At 36.6% G+C, this 21,078-nt stretch overlaps 1 protein-coding gene across 1 annotated transcript in view; it reads right to left on the bottom strand.

Moving 5' to 3' along the window:
• Positions 1-9,709: 9,709 nt before the first annotated feature.
• Positions 9,710-21,078, bottom strand: part of NHLRC2 (NHL repeat containing 2) — a 48,204-nt gene continuing 36,835 nt past the window's right edge. The window contains exons 7-11 of the mRNA XM_006200192.4: positions 19,287-19,518; positions 18,605-18,727; positions 17,437-17,646; positions 16,206-16,425; positions 9,710-11,531 (exon numbers count right to left, since the gene is read on the bottom strand). Coding sequence (XP_006200254.1) covers positions 11,275-11,531; positions 16,206-16,425; positions 17,437-17,646; positions 18,605-18,727; positions 19,287-19,518 — 1,042 coding nt within the window. The 3' untranslated portion in view covers positions 9,710-11,274. The remainder of the gene's footprint in view (positions 11,532-16,205; positions 16,426-17,436; positions 17,647-18,604; positions 18,728-19,286; positions 19,519-21,078) is intronic.

The following is a 21,078-nucleotide window of genomic DNA, read 5'->3' as shown; positions in this document are numbered from 1 at the left end:
CAAAAAAACCTTCACATTAAAAGACTTCTTGGAGATAGAGCACAATGTGGAAAGCACAAAGATTAAAATGTTGGTAGCCGATCCAAACTTAGAAAGGAGTGTGACAATTTGCCAGGGAAGAGAAAAGACATTTGCTCTGTCTCATAAATGTTATGATGAGAAGAAAGCAAACACTGTTCAAATACTCTTGGTAAGTTTTCTTACAAAGAAATAAAAATTTTAACTCTCAATACTTGTAGCATTTTAAATTGCAGTGTGCTAAATAAATATTAGCTATGTTTTTTCATTTTCCCACACATTTACAATCAACGCTGAGAGTTAAAATTTTGACAAACATTTTAAAAGGTCACATTACAATAGTATGTTCCTTCAGTGATTATTAAGATTGCTTTGCATAGTTTCAACTTGCATGGTCATTTTTACGGTTTTGCATTACTGTGCAAAGCAAAGACTGTCTATGTACTTTATGTGTGTGTGTAAACAAATACACACTTGTATGGAGCTAGGTTGTTTTTTTTTGACTAGAAGTTTATACCTTTTGACCCCTTTCAACCATTTTGGCTGTCACCTCCCATCTACCAATCTGTTCTCTGCATCTATGAGCTGTTTTTCGGTTTGTTTGGGTTTTTGTTTGTTCTTAGATCCAACATGTGAGATCATATGATATTAGTCTGACTTATTTTGCTTGTAGTAATGCCCTCAAGTTCCATCCATGTTGGTGCAAATGGCAAGACTTCCTTCTTTTTAATGAATGAATGAATATTCTTGTGTGTGTGTATATGTGGTGTGTGTGTATGTGTGGTATTCTCTTTATACATTCATCCATAAATGGACACTTATGGTTTTTTTCCATATCTTGGCTATTGTAAGTAATTTCACAATGAACATGGGGATGTGTATATCTTTTCAAGGTGGTGTTTTCATTTTTGCCAATAAATACCCAGAAGCAGAATTACTGGGTCATATGGTAGGTCAATTTTTAATTTTTTGAGGAAACTCCATACTGTTTTCCATAATGGCTTCACCAATTTACATTCCCACCAATAGTGAACAAGCGTTCCCTTTCTCCACAGCCTTACCAACATTGCTATTTTTTTTTGATAATATGTATAGTTAAATAAAATAGTATATTTACATTAATTTTGAAACTTGTATTTCTTGGCTAACAGGCTAACGTGGGTACAATAGATGCCTGAAATTAATTTTAATGGCTGCGTCATACTCCACTATATGGATGGATGATTATTAATATTCCTCTACTGATGGACATTTAGGTTGTTTCCAGTTTTTCACTATTACGATGCTGACATACTTCTGTGCACATAAGCAAGCATTCTAACAAATCAGTTTCTGTAAGCACAAACTACTGGGTCAAAACATTTATGCATTTAAAATTTCGATAAATATTGCCAAATAGGCCTTGAAAGAGATATGTAATTTATATTCCTTTAAATCATTATAAAAGTGCACATTTCCATATACCCTCACCAAGACGTCTTATTAAATCTTCCTAGTTTCACTGGCATAAAGTCAAATCTACCAGCAAATTCTGCTCACAGTGTGTCAGCTCTAACCACATCTCCCATACTAACTGAACTCATAATTAACTCTTTCTTGCCTGGGCTAATAAAATAATAACTTCCTCACTGCTCCCCCTCTCCTGACCCCATTCCTCATAATCCATTTTTTCACATATCAGCTGCAGTGATCTTTTAAAACATAAAGTAGATCACATGATTCCCTGTTTAGAATTCCATAATGGCTTCTAGCTGAACTTGGAACAATTGGCACTCACATTGCTCAAAAGCTTGGCTGCTGCCTACCCTTTGACATTGTCCCCATCCTCATGACCCCCATTTGCTGCAACAAGTTTTTGCCAGCCTCATTGCCTTTTGTTTTTTAATGGAATGCAGGTGCACAAAATTTTATCATCCATAATCCTTGGTTTCAACACTCTTAATCAAAACTCCTGAACCACTGTCCAACATACAAGCTAGGATTTTGATAACTCACATCCAATGGTCACCCTTATCTCATCTCCCTGCCTCCTCCTGTCCAAACTAACCAACATTCTTAATCTAAATTTTTCTAAGTTTTTGCTATTATGAACATGGCTGCTGTGAGCCACCCAGTTCCTGGGTTTTGGATGCAACATTCTTGTGTCTATACCTAGGAGTGGAACTGTTGGGTCCTAACACCCAGAAAGAGATCCATGTACACATGGCACTTTGGCATATAGTATAGTAGTGTGTTATTTCGGTGACAAAGTACCTTCCAATAAATGAAGGCAGAAAATATGTTTGTTTATGTGGAAATCAACAATGCGGGTTCCTATCTCATACATATACAAAAATCAACTCCAGATGAATTAAGAATTTAAATAGCAAAAAAACCAATCCCTACCCCCTGCAACAAAACCTCAAACCTTTAAAATTCTAGAAAATGAGTGAATATATTTTATTGCTTGGAATGGAAAAATATTTTTTAAATGAGACATAAAAAGCTTTAACTTTTATAAAAGAAAAATTGACTATATTAAATTACTGAACTTTGTTTTTTTCAACAAAAGACACCCTAAAGAAAATGAAAAGGTACGTCCTGTACTTGAAGAAAGTATTTGCAGTCACTCGCTGCTGCTCACAGAGAGACTGCTCACAAGTCAGTAAGAGTATGCACATGGACAAGAGTCGGGAGACGAACAAAAAGTAAGCAGACAACAAAACAGTGGGCAAAAGACATGGACAGGCATGTTTCCTATAGAAGAGAAAACACACAAAGCCAACAGTGAAAATGTTTCATGTCACCAGTGGTCATGATGATGGAAATCCACGCCACAAAGAGATGCCATCTGACATTTGAATGGCAAATATCCAAGTCTGCAAACCCAGTGTTGGAGAGAATGTGGCTCCAGCTCCTACATACTCTGCCACGAGCGTACATTGGTAGAACCACTTTAGAAAACAGTGGCCTCAATGGCCGCTGCACTTCCTGTGGATGAGTGTGTGACTGGTTTCTTCTCATCGTTCAGATTCCTTTGTGAGACCTCGACTGTCCTATTTACCTTGTTACTACAATTACCCTTTTGTCTACCAAGTCATTCTTCTCTCTCCGCCCAATGACAATGCACGCTCTAGAGCAGGGAACTTGTCTAATTTGCTCATCACTGGACCAAGAATAGAGCATAAAAGACCTGCTCAGTTAATAGCAGAGTGAATGGATTTGCATTTCTTGGTTTAATGGGATTGACTATCTTTTCATTACTGTCATCTCTCCTGTGAATTGTAGGCTTGTATTCGTTGCCTGTCTTCCAGCTGGGGTATCTGTCTCTTACTAGTGTATAGGAGCTCCTCATAACTTAATACGGCCTAATTCTATGTCTATTTGATGTTTTGCCAGTATTTTCAATTTGTCATTTTCCTTTAACTTTTCTCTCATTTGTTATGCAGCTGCTTGATGTTTTCATGTAGTAATACCTAACAATCTTTTCCATTCCTGCTTTTGGGTATTAGGTCATTCTCAGGAATGCCATCCACATCCTCAACACTAGATATTCTCCCTTATTTCTTCTGGCATTGCTGTATTTTTTATTTTTATGTTGTCCTTAATTCCTTTCAAGTTCTGTGTATAGTGTCAAGTAGAGATCTCTTTTTTCAAATGTTCCCAGTACCATTTTTACTGAATAGATCATTTTTTCTGAACGTATTTTAAGAATCTGTTGTAATTATGATTGCAAGCAAATAATTCAAAATGAAACCATGCAGTTTTTTTTAAATCATGTTCATTACCTCAATAAATAATAAATCATGACTTACAGGTTTCTAAGCAGTAAGATTTCATGATATACTTAAAACAGAAAACATTAAAGACAGAAACATGGTTTTAAAGAGAAAATATTTAATCTATTTCATGAAAAAAATCACAAAGTTTTAGAAAAGAGACATTAGGTTTCAGTGTACAGTATAAACACATTCTTGTTTTCTATAATGACACGTATCACTCTTCTGAGTTGGTAATGAAAGCCATTCCAAATGATCTTCTGTTAATACATGCCCTCGAAAAAGTCACTGAAAATAGTCTTGAAGTAAAAGTAGAAATACAGTGTTGTATAAAAATATATTACTCTCCCTACATGAAAGGCATAAAAAATGCAGACCAAACAAATGCTTTCAGAACTTGACCATGTCTAGAAACATCAATGTATGAACCTGTAAACTGGATTTTCGTTGCATTTTTTATCTTTGGAGGAAAAAATAGATATAACCAAGCCTCTGGAATGACAGAGATGAAGTCAGCACAGCAGACCAACTCTATTCTCAAAAATAAAACCCCAACTGTATGCACACAAAGGGGAAAGTCTGAGTCTCTAAAACTTGACAAATGTTATAATTTGAAAGTGATTGTGTATATGCGTGTGTGTGTGTGTGTGTGTGTGTGTATCACAGCACACTTCGATTTGTCCATAATCCACATGTAAAGTAACAATAGCAATTAAAACACTTCTAAACTGGCTCTCAGTGCGCCCTAACACTGACAATTTCAAACTTTTAAAAAATAATCAACCTATACGTAACATAATTCGAACGACATACCTCCAAGTAGGGAGAAATTAATTTTTAAAAGTCACATAGGGTACTGTTCTCCTTTCGAACCAGACAAATTAGGGGTTTTAGAAAAAAAATGACCACAACAAAACCAATTATTGTATCTGTTCTTTGTGTAACCGTAGTTCCTCCCTGAAACTTCTACAGAAACCACTACTGTTTTCAAAGAGAAGCCTAACGTGTGGAGAGGAAGCAGCTGTGTATTTTTACAGGTAAATGTGGATGATGAATGGCAGAGGCATGTGGGAACAATACATTCCAACTCTACACACACACACACGTTAGTGTTTTGAACAGTGTAATGAACACAACAGGTAGACCCTTCCGCACATGCTCACAGAATGATTATATATCTGGCTGGGATATATGGATAATGACTACAAATTCTAAAAATAGCAGATAATTCCAAGGTGGAGCCCTGCTTAGTTTTCAGAAAGGACCACGCCTGTTTTTACCCTTCATTACAATTTATCAGCTGTTCTGCCTTATAGACCTTAACTTTGCATGAGCACACAGCACACTAAAGAATCAAAAGTACTGTTTAAACTGGTCCTATTCGAATCTGAGGGCTGATTTTTTTCCTCTCAGTATTATGAGGTCTCATTTCACTTTATTTCAAATGTAAATATGTAACCAAGTATATTAAAAGCAAAAGGTAATAAATGCTGTTTGTCCATCTAACTTCTTAAATATCTGACAATTTTGCTTAACTCTGTACTACTGAAAATCACTAGGTCTATGAACTGCTGCTTCAAGAGGAAGGAATTCACACCATGCCCTGCCGGCTACACAAGTACCTCTCAGCCCGCGGTTGCTCAGCGCTCCGTAGTGACTGTTTTGTACTTTTTGGAATATGGTTGTTGGTACAGGCTGGGAAGTGGAGCTGGAAATACCTGCGATTCTTTCCTCTTGCTCGCGGGGCTTTCAATAGAACAAAACGCCCTTTGGTCCACCTGAGAGCCACAAGCCAGTGAGGCAGAGGGACACACCAAACAACAAGTAACTATAGCTAGGCAAACAATTCCACAAGTCATCTGGAGTTTTCACTTTGCAGCTCTAACCTTTGGAAAAAATTAAACCAAATCAGCACACTAAGGAGCGGAGGGGATGTGATCCAACACGCTGGCTGCGCTGCCTCCTGCTCTGCTCTCCCAGGCCGTGTCAGGCCGGCCGCCAGGCTAGCTGAGCTGCAGTCTAAGCATACGTGAAAGGGCCATGGTTTGTTGGTCATGGAATACACAGTGGAGACTAGTCCAGTGTCTAATTTTTAATGCCATGCTCTCTATTACCTTACGGCCAGGAAACAGAAAAAAGCAAACTTTTAATTATTCAGGACAAAAGAGTGACTTACGGTTAGTGTGAAGCCTTCATTTAAATAACGTACCATAGGAGGAGGAGGAGGAAAAGGAGGAAACCTTGGTGATTAACAGTGAATTCTACTTCTAAACTTTGACAGTATCATTACCTTTTTAAGTCGATGTACATTTCCTTATGGATTTCAGTAACGGGATTATATTAACAAACTCTAATAATATTTAAACTAGCAAACTACTTAAATGAAAAGATGTTTACATTCTTGCATCTGGATGGTTATGAATCGCAATCAGTGGTATACAGCATTTGACTTCATTACTTTTAATAGTACCTAAAGCTGGAATAATAGGCTGACTTGGTAAAAAAAATAGAATTGCATCTATTTGAGTCTCGGGAGGTGGGATGGGGTGGGGTCAGGTCTACATACTGCAGTGTTAGTTATGAAGCAAGTAGGCAGACAGCTTTATATGTATGTGTTAACAGGCTGGCCAAATAATGTTTTGAGAGCTCACTTTGGTTATTAAAATTTTCTTAAATTTGAATAAGCTTTTAGGGTTTGAAACAGTCCTGGGCTAAGAATTCAGTTACACTTATGACAAGGTCTTATAATTACCTTTTGATGACTAATTAAAATAGCATTGTTGGAACTAACACTGAAAAGCCATTTAATTCTTTAATACATCCCTCTGCCAAGAAAAACTATGGATAATATCTGAATTTAAGAAAGAATGGTACATAAAATCTTCTGGGAAACAATTATACAGACTGTTCCAAACCCTGAAGATGAAGTATGTATAATAAAAAGTCCAAAAAGTTAATATAATTAAATGGATTTACTTTAAATTTCAAAAACAATCATCATAGGACTTTTTGGGTTCTTTGGGTTGATTAGTTACTATATATAACTATGGAAGATTTATGCTTTAAAAAAAAATACTTTGAGAGACAGTCAACATAGTCAGGTAGTTAAGCAGACGTATCCAAGCTTGGCCATTCCTAAATGCGTGATCTCAATTATGCTGGTGTAACTGCTTACAACTTCTTTGTGTCTGTTTCCTCATCAGGGAAATATGGATAAATAGGACCTTCCCCATAAGTTGATTGTGAGGATTAAGTTCGTTAACAGACAGAAAGCACTTAGGAAAGTGCCAGGCACATAGTAAGCACTGAATAAGTTTAGCTATTATTCTTACTCCTCTATTTAAATCCTGCAAAAGCTTAAGAAAGCGTTCACAAAAGTAAGTACTCTTAATCCCATAGTTTGTTTTCACTCTACAACTAGGAATAGAGCTAGAAATTAGGAGATCTACGTTCAAATAAAAGATCTGTTACTCACCAGCCTTTAGTCATTCAACAAAATGGGCTGAGCAACTGCTTCTGCCAGGCACCACTCCAGCACGGACAGTATCCGGGGAGCTCTGATTCTGAGGTATGTAGCCAGCGTTCTAACGCTGCTTCCTCATCTGTAAGATGGACATAAGATCTACCTGTCTGACTCATACGGTTACTCTGAAGCTCAAATGAGACAAAATGCATGAAGGCACTTTGAAGATTTGGTAAAGCACTGTGAGAGTATGTTCCAGGAATGTGGTTTAGGGTGAGTATGTCTGGACCCTCTCAAAGGAAGTTTATTTCATGGTTCTAAGTCTTCAACTTTTAAAAAATAAAACTGTAGGTATGCTTCTTTATAACATCATTTATAAAATAGTAATATGTCTATTATAGAACTGTATTTCTCTTCTTGAATCCCAATTCTATGGACAATATTAACATAGCAAACAGTTGGTAGAGAAATAGTTTCTTTTAGAAAATGCAGTTAAAAAGAAAATGTGAAGCCATGTATTTATGATCATAAATTATTATTATAACTAAGCCAGTAACTAGCAGTTTCTTAATTACTAATTGCTATACAAACATCATTTCATTGAGTCCTTACAGCAACCCCATAGGGCAGGTATAGGAGCCCCATTTTATACAGTTAGAATCCAAGTGACTGCAAAATCTGTGCTCATAATCACTACACTACATCACAGAATAAAACTCCAGCAGAAGAAGCCGTAATCATTTCTGTCTCCACCAAATCACACACTAAAGAGAAAACTGGCAGATCAGAGCTCTGACACTGTGTTCTGATCTTTGGTAATAAAGTGACCCCAGAAAATGTATTATATAACAAGTGCTGGCTATTCAGTTCATTTTAAATCTTTAAAGCACATCCCTATTTTTTTAAAATAACACACTGCTCAATTTAAAAAAAAATACAGAAAAATAGAAAATAAAAATATTCACAATTTTATCATTCATAGTCCACCACTGACACAGACCCTCTGTATATATTTTTATGCAATTTGTGAGCTATGAAATTTCGTTTTTGGTGATTATTCTTCAGCATGATGCCAAATATAATGGCTAGACTGAAGTCTTTTTAGTTGGCAGATAAAAACTAAATGTTGGGCAAGCAGAAAATTATTATATTACAGAGATATGTATTTTTAGTATCTTCTCAGATTTTTCAACTATGGAAGAACAAGCAGATAACTTATTTCAGTGGTCCTAGCTCCGAAGCACATTGGCCATGTGAGAAATTGAGTTGATCTTTGTATCTGTGTAAGTATATATACACATACACACATATATATACACTCATCTGCATATATTATGGGGCTGTGTTAAGATTTATTGCTTTCTTCAGGCCTGATTAACACTATAGCTAAATATATTATTAGAATAGTTAAGGAGAAAATTGTTTAGTCATTGAACTTGGCCGAAGTTACACTTACCAGTGGTTAAACTGTAAAATTTTCTCTTGTGAACAGGTTAAATATTTGCCTGACACAGCATATTCAAGATAAGCGAAGTTCTTTTCAGAGATCGTATCAATCCTGAGCATAAATCCAGAAAAAGAAATTCTGCCATTTGTGAAATATCATACACAGTGGTGGAAAAAAATGACAAACCAGCAGAATAACGTAGGGCAAAGGTTCCAGGTATTATGTCTAAGGGTGTATAATGCCACATTACTGGCACTTTGGTAACGGTGACTAACACCAAGATCTTACTGTTTTTTAAACTGTCACCGGACATAATAATTGATGTATGAAGAAGAGCAAAAGTTAAAAAGTTAAAAAATGCAGAAGTTCTTATAGAAAACAGAAGTCAGACAGGAATCAAGTTTTTAAAAATAAACTTTCTAGTGCTTCCTCTTACGTGAGAAGTTTATGTTAGTCATAAATTCTAGGAGCCTATTTATATTGCTTAGTATGATTTACAAAAAAAAGTCATACCACTTTATACAAATAATATTCTGAACGTAAAAAACACTGCAGACTGGTGGCTGGGTAAGAATAAGAATGTTCAATAAAACTATCCTTTGAAAGTTAAGAAAAGTATAAGCTTAATAATACTAACCTAAAGCTCTATCTAGACAAAGGGAACATTAATTGACTCTAAGAAGTATTTTTGGGTTTTAATGTATATGGAAATACATACTGTATGTATGTGTATAATACTGAATAAATAATTACCAGGCATTCTTGAATTAGCAAGTTAGAATTGTATATACTTCTTACTGAGAGAACTGTTTACGTCCTTAATAGGAAAAAAATCAAGTCAAACTATTCTCATCCTGTCCAACTGGAAATAAGAACTACAATAATCAGATGAGATTAAAAAATGACTCTGGTCTGCTCTCCATAAAAGAGACTATTAATGTTATACATCCTTTTATTATAGAACATTTTTTTTATGGAGAGAAAAGGTTTGAGGTACTTACATATGATTTTAAAAAGAATTATTTTTAATGTTACATTTCTCTTTAAAAACAGTGCTAGCATGCTGCAAATTAAATGGAAGCCATGACCTATGCACTGTCTTACTTCAGATTTTGGAACCTGAATAAAAGAAGTGAATAGCACGTTCAAAATTATATTTCCAAAAAATATAAAGCAATGGGCAGATGGTCATGCTTAAAAAATTACCCTTCAAATGGAACACTGTTTTTGAAGGGGGAAGGCATATTATGCTATATTGTCTATAAATATTTACTGAATAAATATGATTCACCTGTTGTTTTTAAAATCTTGTAAGCTGATTAAACCACAAACATGTTGAATCAGTTTTAGTAAAAATAAGCACAGGCTTTTAAAATAGTTATAAAGAGAAATTATGATAATAAAAGAACCTTTCATTATCTCCTGCTGACTACTTCTTTTAAGGTTAAAAAAACTACCAAAAACAGTGTCCTCAAATCACTGGATATTTCAGCCTTGATATTTTAAAGTAATATATTAAGATATACTATACACATTAATACCATGAAAGTGCTTCACACTGAAATTTTCACTTTGAATGCTTAATAGTAACTTCTTAAAAAAAAATCACAATAAATGATCATAATTTAAATTTTGAATATGGGGACCAAAAAAACCCACAAACCCCACAAATCTGCACTTACTGCTTCAACTGAAATGTGCATTTCTAAGATAACATACATACCCATTTATATCAAACTCAGCTGTCACAGTTCTTTATCATGAAGTGGTATCACAGACAGTAATGTGTCCCTAGTCCCTTTCTCCTTCAAAGGCATGGTATTTCTGTGGACTCATTGTTATCTGGTAAGACTGTGTTCAGTTAGAAATAATAAAGGAGTGAGTCTGTATGTCCTTAGAGACTTTAACCTTTTCTGTATAGAAACATACAGAATATTTAACATACCATTAATAACGGTATATTAAAATAGTAAATAATTTATAAAAAAAAATAGATTACAATTCTGTTTTACATATATCTCAAATGAGAAAACCGCAGAAGAGAGTAAAGAATATATTTATCACCTAGGTAGTCTTTAAGCTTCTACTATGATAGAAAGACCATTTTGTGGCTTAAAACAGACCTAATGCCTTGAATGGCAGATGTCCTTAAACCAACACACAGACTGCATCTTAAGTTCTGTTTAAAATTACTGTGAAATTTATATGTTCAGATGTGCTGCTTGATATTAATAAAGGTAAAAAGGTTAGTTAAAATATTTGGTATCATTATTGTTACCGGTATTCACTGCACATTATCTCATGATAGTATTCTAGCCTATAATGTGGTCTTAAGTCTTGTGCCAAATAGCAGCAAAGATTACAGAATCATGGTTCAAATCATGGTCAGTGACTCAGCTGGTACGCAGCCAGAATGAATGAATTTGTTTATAATAAATAAATAAGGAGCATAGCTTTATTTTAATGTCAGTTGCTAGAACTGAACAATGAGTTTCTTTGTTTCCAGAGGCAGAAATAAAGTTTCTTTTCATAAATTACAGTGATGGTGGGGATGGAGAAGAGACAGCACTGGGTCACTAGCCAGCTTGCTAAAATACATACTTGAGTTCTACCAGAGCTGTGCAGCCTTGCTGTGTGTCGGTTATTTGTAAAGGCTGAGTGAACAAAATTCCCTTCATCATACAGGCACTGCTGTCTGCGCTACAGTAATACAGAAACACGCTGATAGACAGAATGGCTTCAAGTGATAAGCAATCTCCGGGAATCTGCAGTGAGATGGTTGGCTGATTGGAAATGCTCTCTATCTCTCCAGATGGTATCTGTCCTCGAAGAAGCCATTCGTTGCCTAGAAAATAAAAAACTAGATTATTAAGACTGTATTAGAAGACAAGTAGGAAATTAGACAAACCTTATGAAGAGGAGATTCATTCAATCATCAGATATTTACTGAAAGCCTCTATGTGCCAGGTACTGTGCTCTTACTGTGTGAAGGACATAAACGTAAGATATAAGAAGTTCCCAGTCTAATCGTCTTGATATCAAAATTCTTCCTTTGAACACTGTAAAATAAATTATAAATTCATTTTTACTGAAATCAAGATGAATACTGCAAATATGATTATAGATTTAAAATGTGGATATAGAGTTAAAAATGAAACCTATTAGTGAGGTCTAGAAATAAATATGACACTTGAGAAAACAGATCATTTTTACCAGATAAAAGTATCCAGGAATATAACATGCAAACTACAAGATAGCCTATGGAATACAAATGGCACGTACAACTCTGCAGTGACTTTCAAGTTAAGATGATAATGAATTATTGAAATATCCCAAAATAATAATAATAAAAGAAAAGATTTTTTTTTTGAAAAAAGCAACACTGTATACATTATCCTGATGGACTAATGTAAAAAACTAACAGATTTCATCTACTTCATTTTAATACATGAAACTCTTCTGAGACTTAAACACATAGATTATCTATATAACACAAGTCTAAAAACCACTAAAAACCTTCAAGCCTTCTAGCATTAAAGTTTTTAAAATGTCTCTAATTTCACCCAGCTCCTCTCTCAGAAGGAACATGTAGGTCATACTGAGGAAGCACAATCTTGCACTAACATTCAGCACGCGAGGGGGTTAGATATTAAGAGTCAGCATTTGGGAAACAAAGCTGCGCTTTCCTGCCATCTTAAACAGAATATACTGTAATACGGTAATGACTTATCAGTGACTTGTGGTCATCTGTACAAAAACTGGACCATCTAATGAGTAGTGATGAGATTCTATGTCAACTTTTTAGCTTTTCTCCCTTTCTTTTGACTTCAGGATGACCCAACTGATTAGAGCACCTGCCTCTCTACTGGTCCTTTCCATCCCTCCTGTAGTTTATTGCTTCTAATATTCTGTTGAGTGAAAAATTAAATTTGAGAAAAATTTATCAAAGAAGAGTAAGGAGAATGTGAAAGGTGAGCATTTAAAGTTTAAGTGCAGAGCTTTTAAATAATTCTTTTAAAATTCTCTGGCCTACTTTGCGTATTTCTGGGCTAAGGAGTATGTTTTATTTTAATGTTTGATTCTGCTAAATAGCACATTAATGGGGGCACTTCTATTTTCAGTGAAAACAGGAAAATAATAAATTACGCTATTTTAATGTCTAATTCTAGAAATAAAACATAGACACTGTTTCTTTAGATATTTCTTAGGAACATCACATGTAGGATTTGTGAAGCCGTAATATGCTAGTGGTGCTTTTATATAACTGCCTTTTTCTTTTTTTTTGCTTCTTTCCTTCATGTATATGCTGGCAGTTTTAAGATTATAGAGACCAAAATTTAGTTTAAAATTAAGTGTTTCTACCTTTAAATAACCATCCAAGATGAAAAAATGTCTTTTAATCATAGGTTTAGAATATACCCTATAAAATAATTTGTAAAACCTTAAATTATTAGAATTCTTGCCCAAAAGCTCATTTGTCCCTATACAATAAAAATGGAGCCAGTATCTTGGACAAGTGATAAAACAGCTAAGACTTTTCTCTCTAGATTACTTCACTTTCCTTTAACATTCCAATTACTCAATATTAATTAACTTGAGTTTGACAAAATAGAGTTAAAATAAGAGATGTTAATATGTCAATATCCTACTTTAAAAAACAACACACTGCTCTTTAATTTCACACAGAGAAATGACCAGTGAGATTGCCACCTGATGTAATACCTTCAGGCTGAGGGACAGTGCCAATGGCAGTTGAGGATCTGCTCTGAACCTACCGAGGACGGAGGGACGAATGGCAGGGTTTGAGCGCGCGTCTGTCCACAAAGCTGGCTGCAAAATCCTCAAGCACTGCGTGGCTCAGCCCTCTCCTCTGTGGGGGGCAGCAGGGGGGGGTTTCCCCACAGGCTCAATCAGCCCAGAGCCAGCAAACTCTACCCCGGCAGCTCCTTCTGGCAGCCTAGCAAGACCTCTCTGTTCTCTTGGTGTGGATACCAAGTGGGTAGTTGCAGGAAAGTAGCTGCTGCCCTGAGAAAGTACCAAGGTAAGAAGGCCTAAAGCCTGGATCTGGGGAATGTACAAAAGGAAAGTGTGAGAAGGCGTGAGGGAGGAGGAGCTGGGCAGGAAACTGAAAACTGAGAATGTGTCAAAGAGCGTGGGAGACTGAGACAGAGGAAGACGAGAAATCAGAATTTAGTTCTGGGCTACTAGTATTTCACTCTAAAACGGTTGTCCACTCTGTTAAAAGATGCTGGAAAGCACTGCTATAAGGCAAGCAATTATCCTTATCACTTACAAATTGATTAAATAAGTTCACACTGTGATTCACACACACACATCCAAATCTTTACGTTATTTACAGTAACTGAATACTTTGAGAATAGACTCAAACAGGAAGTGTTCTTAGATTAAAAGATCACAAATTAGTGAGTGAGGACAAAGGCTCTGCCTGGATTCTAATCATAGTAATTCATCTGTATTCGATTACACATCCTCCTCCAACAGTGTTTTATTCTTCTACTTGAATGGCGTACTTTAAAGCAATGCCTCTGGCATCCATTTTTGTGGAGTAAGCAAGTTAATGTGGCTCAAATTCTACCTTTGGAATCTCTAGAGTAGAAAATGCAGCTTCAGGCTTAGTAACTGGTAAATCAAGTCTCAATGATACTACTGAAATAAAATGAACAGCAACTGAAAATTCTATAAATTATAGCACTGGGCAGCCTCTATCTGGAAAAGTGGAAGATAATAATAAAACCACCAAAGAACTAAACTGGAAAGAGCCTCTGTCAAGTTACTTCAGTTGAAAGCAAGAATATGTTTTTAAAAGCATCATACTGCAAGGGAAAATCAATTCAATTCTTTAGAATCTGGTGAGGTTCCTCTCACAGCTATGGAAGGTGCAGTAGTAATCAGGATCAACACTGAACCAGGGCCCTGGGGACCTGCTGAGTAAGCCACTTGGTCAATTCGCTTCCTGCTCCCCTGCTCCCACCTGGGCTGGAGAAAAGCAGCCTCCGCGTGGACCAGCCTGACTTCTGATTCACGACAGCTGGCCTTAAATGCGGCCTTCATGCTGCTGAGCGGTCACACTGGGTTTCCCTCGTGCAGTCACCCTCCGCCCTCCTGACCCTCTTCTTTCTTCAGGCTTCCAAAACCTTCTCCCCTATCACCACTCGACTGATGGCCGAGCTTCCCAACGTACTAAGAAGGCAGAAGCACTCAGAAAAGAGCTCCCGCAAGCACCTGCCTCCACAGGTGCCTGTCTAGACCTCTGGGTCACATGCTGGGCCGCCTTCTTGCCTTACTGTGGCATGTCCACACTCCTGGCAAAGGCCAGCCTTCCGCTTACTTGTGCACTAGATCCCATGCCCTCCCGTGTTCTAAAGGATGCCCACCCCCACCACCCAGCAATTCTCTTCTCTACTGATCTTCGCCATCAATATAGCAAACATGCTGCTCTCTCAACTCTGTTTTCCCTTTCTAGCAACTGCTCTATTTCTCCTTTTTAGCTAAACTCCCCAAAGAGTTGTCTGAATTTGCTTCCTCCAGTTCCTCCCCTCCTATCCGTTTTCAACATGCTCTAATCAGGCACCTCCTCCATCATTCTGAAATGGCTCTGGTCGGCTCTGGTTGAGGACATCAATTAACTGTAACATTAAATCAGCGATCAATTCTTAGTCCTTATCTTACCTGCTCTAGCAATAGCACTTGACACAGCTGATCACTCTCTCCTCCTTAAAGCACCTGGCTCCGGGAAACTACACTCTCTTGGTTCCGCTTCTACTCACTTATTCACTCTTCATCTTCTTGGCGGGTTCCCCCTCCTCTCCTTCACCCCTTTATGCTGCAATGCTCTAGAACGGTGCCACCGAAGTAAGGGCTGTGGACTGGTGCTGGTCCACAAACCATGATGAGTTAAGTACAGAAATTGAGAGTAAGGTCTGGAAACTTTTGTAACATCCAAGTGTGTAATTGGTGGCTTTGAATTTTATGTCTTTACAAAAATTAATTTCATTTTTAGGGCTAATAACCCTAGAGCTAGTTTGAGATGGAGGAGCATAATGGAAGACACTAAACTGAGAACCAGCAGAGGTGGGTTCAGATTCCATCTTTTGACCTAATTCAACATATGCCCTTGAGCGAATCACTTTATCTCTTTGAGCCATTAGTCTCCTCATATATAAAATAAGAGGCTTAGAACAGATGGTGTCTTTTGGTGCCTTTTATCTCTAACGTTCAAGGAATTATCATTCTGAGACCACAACAGTCTGCCTCATGTGATAAATTTGCTTAGTAGCAAAGGGGAGAAATTATAATTAATTTAATAAAAGAAGGAATCTCAAAGACTAAAGAAAACTGCTAAAGTGGGGTTAGATCTGGAACTTTTTTTTTTTTTTAATAACAAGAACTCCCTCAAATCCTGCCCAACTATGAAGTATCACAGAACAAATGAGAAAAATTACAAGATTCAGTATCAAGAACTTACGAACTATTCACATATGCAAGATTACTGTCATACCTCCAGCTGACAGGAGCCAGCAACTGGGTGCCCCTTCAGTGAGCTTCGCTCCTGACGGGAGGTCTAGTTTTAGCTTGAACTCAAGAGTCTGTCCTGGGGATGCAGCCACTGGGGAAAGTCTAATGCTTGGAGCAGATGTAGGCAGTTTGGGGAATGCCTTCTGCTTTTCTGCTGAGAATGGGCCATCCACCATAGCACTGTCAGCTCTGAAGACTGGGAGCTAGAAAACAAGAAAATCTGTTTATGAAAGTACAAGTACTTTACAGTAATGGTGGAGTGAGAGAGCTTGTTTTTAGACTTTAGTACGAAAGCAAGGTTCTATGTCAACGAAACGTAATTGCCATTCTAATCTGAATTAGAATGCGTTTAGATTTCCTCATGATTATTTTGTAGGTTCAGAAAAATATTTCATCTTGGCAAAAAGACTGCCAACATTTATAAATGAAACTGAATTAAATTAACTGTCCAATATGTTTATAGATAGCAGGAAATTAGAGTAAAACTTTATCAAGTTAAATGTAGTGGATACAATATATATCCTCTTGTAATTTTCATTGCCAACTCTAAGAAGATGTCATTCATCTTACATAAGATTTATGTAAAGAGAAATGACACTTAGGATGGCAATCTGTGTTTTTAAGTGTCTTGGAAATTCCTAGAATTTTAGGGAAAAAAAAAAGATTGCATTTTTCCAGGCAAATGTGATACATTAAGGGGTAATTTGAAATCTGATTAGAGACCATGTCCATATCTTTACAAGTTGATTAGAGCTTATTTATGTCTTGAGGAATGTGGCTTCTACAACTTCTTCTAATGGTTACTTGGTAACGGATTCATCATAGGAAACAAAAATTACATGTTAATCTAAGGATCATTAAAAAAAAATCAAACCAGATTAAACAACCCAACCCATAGAGTTTGTGTGTATAGTATGTCATTATGTTCACACATTTAAAAATAGATCTGAGTCCTGGTTTTTCCCCCTCTTTCCTGAAAGTTCATCAGATTCTCTCCAACTTCTAGTATCTTTTTCAAACACTCTTGGCATAAGTGGAATTTTAATTCTAAATATAACAGGATATCCTTGAACTAGGCACCCACTCACTACCCTCCCTACGTGTTTCGCTCTCCCCACCAGAGATGGCCCAACCACAAGTGCCTCCGTCAGTGCTGAGGATCTCAGAATCTTTCTTAAATGATGTCCTTTAACCTATCCTTTAAGATTACTTACCACAGAAACCGTTTTTGTTTCTAAATCCATCACTTTAATTTGATGGTTATTGGTGTCTGCCACATATAATAACTGACTATTCTCTCCAATACACAAGCCTCCTGGTTCATTAAAAGTTGACTCAGTAAAACTGGAACCAAGAACATTACTTGCATCTCCAGTTCCTGCTAATGTTGTACAGTTTTTTGTTTTTGGATCCACAACTTTAATCTAAAAAGAAAGAACAAAAATTTATATATCAGAAGCTCAATTTCATGTTTGTAGTATGGAGAAGTATATTAAGCAAGTCAGAGAATTCCTGATTACCGTTAGTATTCTTAATAAATCTCAGAGACAGAACAGTCATTTCCATATTTTCTCAAAAAGTCAAACATTCAAATTACAGTCTAAGGGGAGAGATTTCATTCTGAGAGGTAAACACTGTAAAATCCCCAGTTACATCTTGTCTTCTAGAAGCAATCTTGATAGAAGTATTTACAAAATTAAAAAAATTTTTAAATGTTATTCTTTTTCCTTACAATGGGACAGAGCTGAATTTTCTTCTCATGAGCCTCTAACACTGGCTGAGGATTTGCTACTTATGTTAAGCTGAATTATTCCCCATTGTTTCAATTATATTAATGTCATAGTCTCTTCACAAAATATTAACATTTATTTTCCACTGATTTTTTTGTATTGCAGTATAGTCAGTTTACAAATGTTGTTGTCAATTTTCCACTCATTTTTATAAAAAAGAAAAATACATAGTCAACGCAACAGAGAGCAAAAAATGGAAATGCTAATGAAGACGGAGCGATTTGCTAACAGCTGCAGCACCTAGGCAAACAGCTAGAAAATGTTCATTTGTTACTTGACATATTAATTTCCTTGCGACCTGCCTTCTCCTTATTTACTGAACATGTTTACTAAGTAGCTTTAAGGGGTTACAATTCACAATTTTTGGCTACAGCCATGGGGAATTTGCTTAGTCCCTTCCCTAGCTCAGAGTACTATCACATCCTCTTTGCAAAGAAAGGACCAAGAAAAGAACAGAAAGGCTTATGTACTGTTGTCAAAGGCTGTTATGCCTCTATTTTAAAGTGGCAGTTGTAGGAGGCTCACAGATCTTTCAGCATTTTAAATACCACAAGTGAAAAGGAGGGTATTATATAATTCTGTCAAGACTCACCTTGTGATTGTAAGAGTCTGCCACATAAAGTAAATTCCTTTTCTCGTCCCAAGTTACTCCAAGTGGGTGCTGAAGCTTTGCATTGATTCCTACTCCATCAACATCACCAAAAGCAAATAAATTCTTTTATTTTTTTTAAAAAGAAAGAAACAGCACGTATTAAAAATTTTTTACAGTGCTTTGTTAGAGTACAAAGTGAAAATTAAGATGGCTGTATCTGTTATCTAAGTTAAAGGGGAAAAGGGCTGATTTCATGAAAGTAGGGCTGTGCATTTGATTCAAACTAGAAGAAAATGATAGAATTCTGAACATGAATTAATTTGTGGTGTTTAGGAATTTCATTCATAGAAATTACACATCACAAACTGGTCAAGTCTACTGATCTGGTGCTCCTTCCAGCCTACTGCCAAAAATCTAATCTACACTTTCGCCTTCTCTCTGTAATCAATATTTCATCCTTCCTTTCTCCCTGAGGCCTTGACGTTTATATATAATCAAGTAGAGTCAGTTTCCTTTATTTAGATGGTTTGTTACTTGTGTTTTTTTATATTCCATTTCCTTTGGTTTGACTTCCATTTTAACATGGATAAGTCAAGAACTTTCCCCTTCCTACATCTGATTAACTCTTCACAATTCAGAAAATCGCAAGCTCGGTCCGTGGGCATACCATACATCTCATTACCATGGGATCTCTTTCTCCTCCTGCAAGGTGCTTCACGGCTCCATCTTTCAGTGACACGGTTCTCACTGTACTGCTCTCACTATCTACTACGAACAGGCAGCTCCAGGGATCTTCTGAGGCCAGAGAAAGACCTGAAGGTTGGGCAAAACCTGCCTTGTGAGGATATGCATTATTTCGATTCTCTTCATTTCCACTTCCAGCAAACCGAAGGCAGGTTCCTTTTTTTAACTCACTAAAAAAAGATAAGTTCATAGGTGAAGTCAACATTGTTATATTGTTTCCAAGTTAGTTATTAAGCAAATGAATGTAAATGATAAAATCACAGTGATACTCATTATGTACATAAAAAAAAATCTAGTGACCTTAGCCTAGTTAAATCAGCTTTCATTGTAGTTTTTCTAATCATTAACTTATTTATCCACTGTGTAGGGACCTTTCTACTAAAGCGGGCCAGATCCCACCTTAACTTCTTGACCCCTCTCTCTCTCTTTTTTTTTTTTTTGTAGCGGAAGATTTTTAAAGGATTGATGAGCAAAGAGAAAAAGCACACCTCCAGAACGGGACGCGGGCCGATCCAAGGGCGGGTAGCAGCCTCTGTCTTTGTTTGGCCCCCTGTCTTACACCCTCACTTAGAGATGGGCCTTTGATTGATTGACAGCTCTTGCCTCTGGAGTGCTTATTCATGTCTGTCTCCTTTCGTACATGTCCTTACCCATGATGCACACAGAATAACCCATGGCAGGGGGGCTAAACCACAATGCCAATTATATTACAATGAGCACTGGGTCATGTCCAGTTAGGTCCTGACCGCTTCTTAGTTTCATGCAATATTAGGTTCTGAAAGGGAATTGGAATTTAAAAGATTACCCAGCTCTTGATAGTGTTTAAAGCTTTAAATTTCATTAAAAATGTTTCATTTTCTTTTATATAAGTGGAGACTAGCAAAAATAATTTTGAAAAATCATTTCTGAAAGATTGTCAGGTACTCATTTCAAGAAAATAGTATTAGATGATTACACTGCTTTAACTAATCAATTATATAAATCAATTTCTTATATACACTGGGGAAATTTCTATTTAAGGGACTATTGTAATGATTCCTTTTGCAATGCAGAGGAAGTTTCATACCTTGGTTCCTAAGTTCACGCCAGAGGAACTGTAAGGAAGACACGGCAGTGTCTTGTGTTGAGGGAAGGGAAGGAGCTGACTTTAAATGCAGAATAATGACACTATATGCACATCATTTTCTAATAGGACACAACATGCAAAAGTCTCAAATGACCATCAATCACGTATTGGCTGATGTGTTCCCAATGCTAATTTAGGGGAACACGGGACACGGGATGTATAAATATGGCCACTTATTCAAAGAGCTTATAAAAAATAACCTAGTCGGAGAAATACATGTAATAATGAATATGCCAAAGAAATCAAGGAGCTGTAACAATTTATGAAAGTTCCCTAATTAAAGGTAGAGAGAGTGGGGAGAGACAGTGACTTCTAAAAGGTGAGGTGCTGTTGCCACTTGAAGCTCAGTAACAAAGAAAAAGCATCCTTAAAATTGTAAAATAGGTCAGTGTGGTCCGACTGGGCATTGTCCTATTGTGAACAAGTGACAACTCTACTTAACTGAACGTTTACTTCACTCTTGACCATCTAGGTCCAAAACAGCCATCGCTTAGAAGAGCATATTCTGGTCATCTCTGCTACTTCTTTTTGGCTGTTTATAATTATGCCTCATCCTAAATGTCACTGGCCACCTCACTGTTCAGGCTACTATCATCTCTTGCCT

This window comes from Vicugna pacos, chromosome 11 (genome assembly GCF_048564905.1).
Source record: "Vicugna pacos chromosome 11, VicPac4, whole genome shotgun sequence".
Lineage (NCBI taxonomy): Eukaryota > Metazoa > Chordata > Mammalia > Artiodactyla > Camelidae > Vicugna > Vicugna pacos.
The sequence above is the reverse complement of the archived record's forward strand: the minus strand, read 5'-3'. Positions and strand labels throughout refer to the sequence as shown.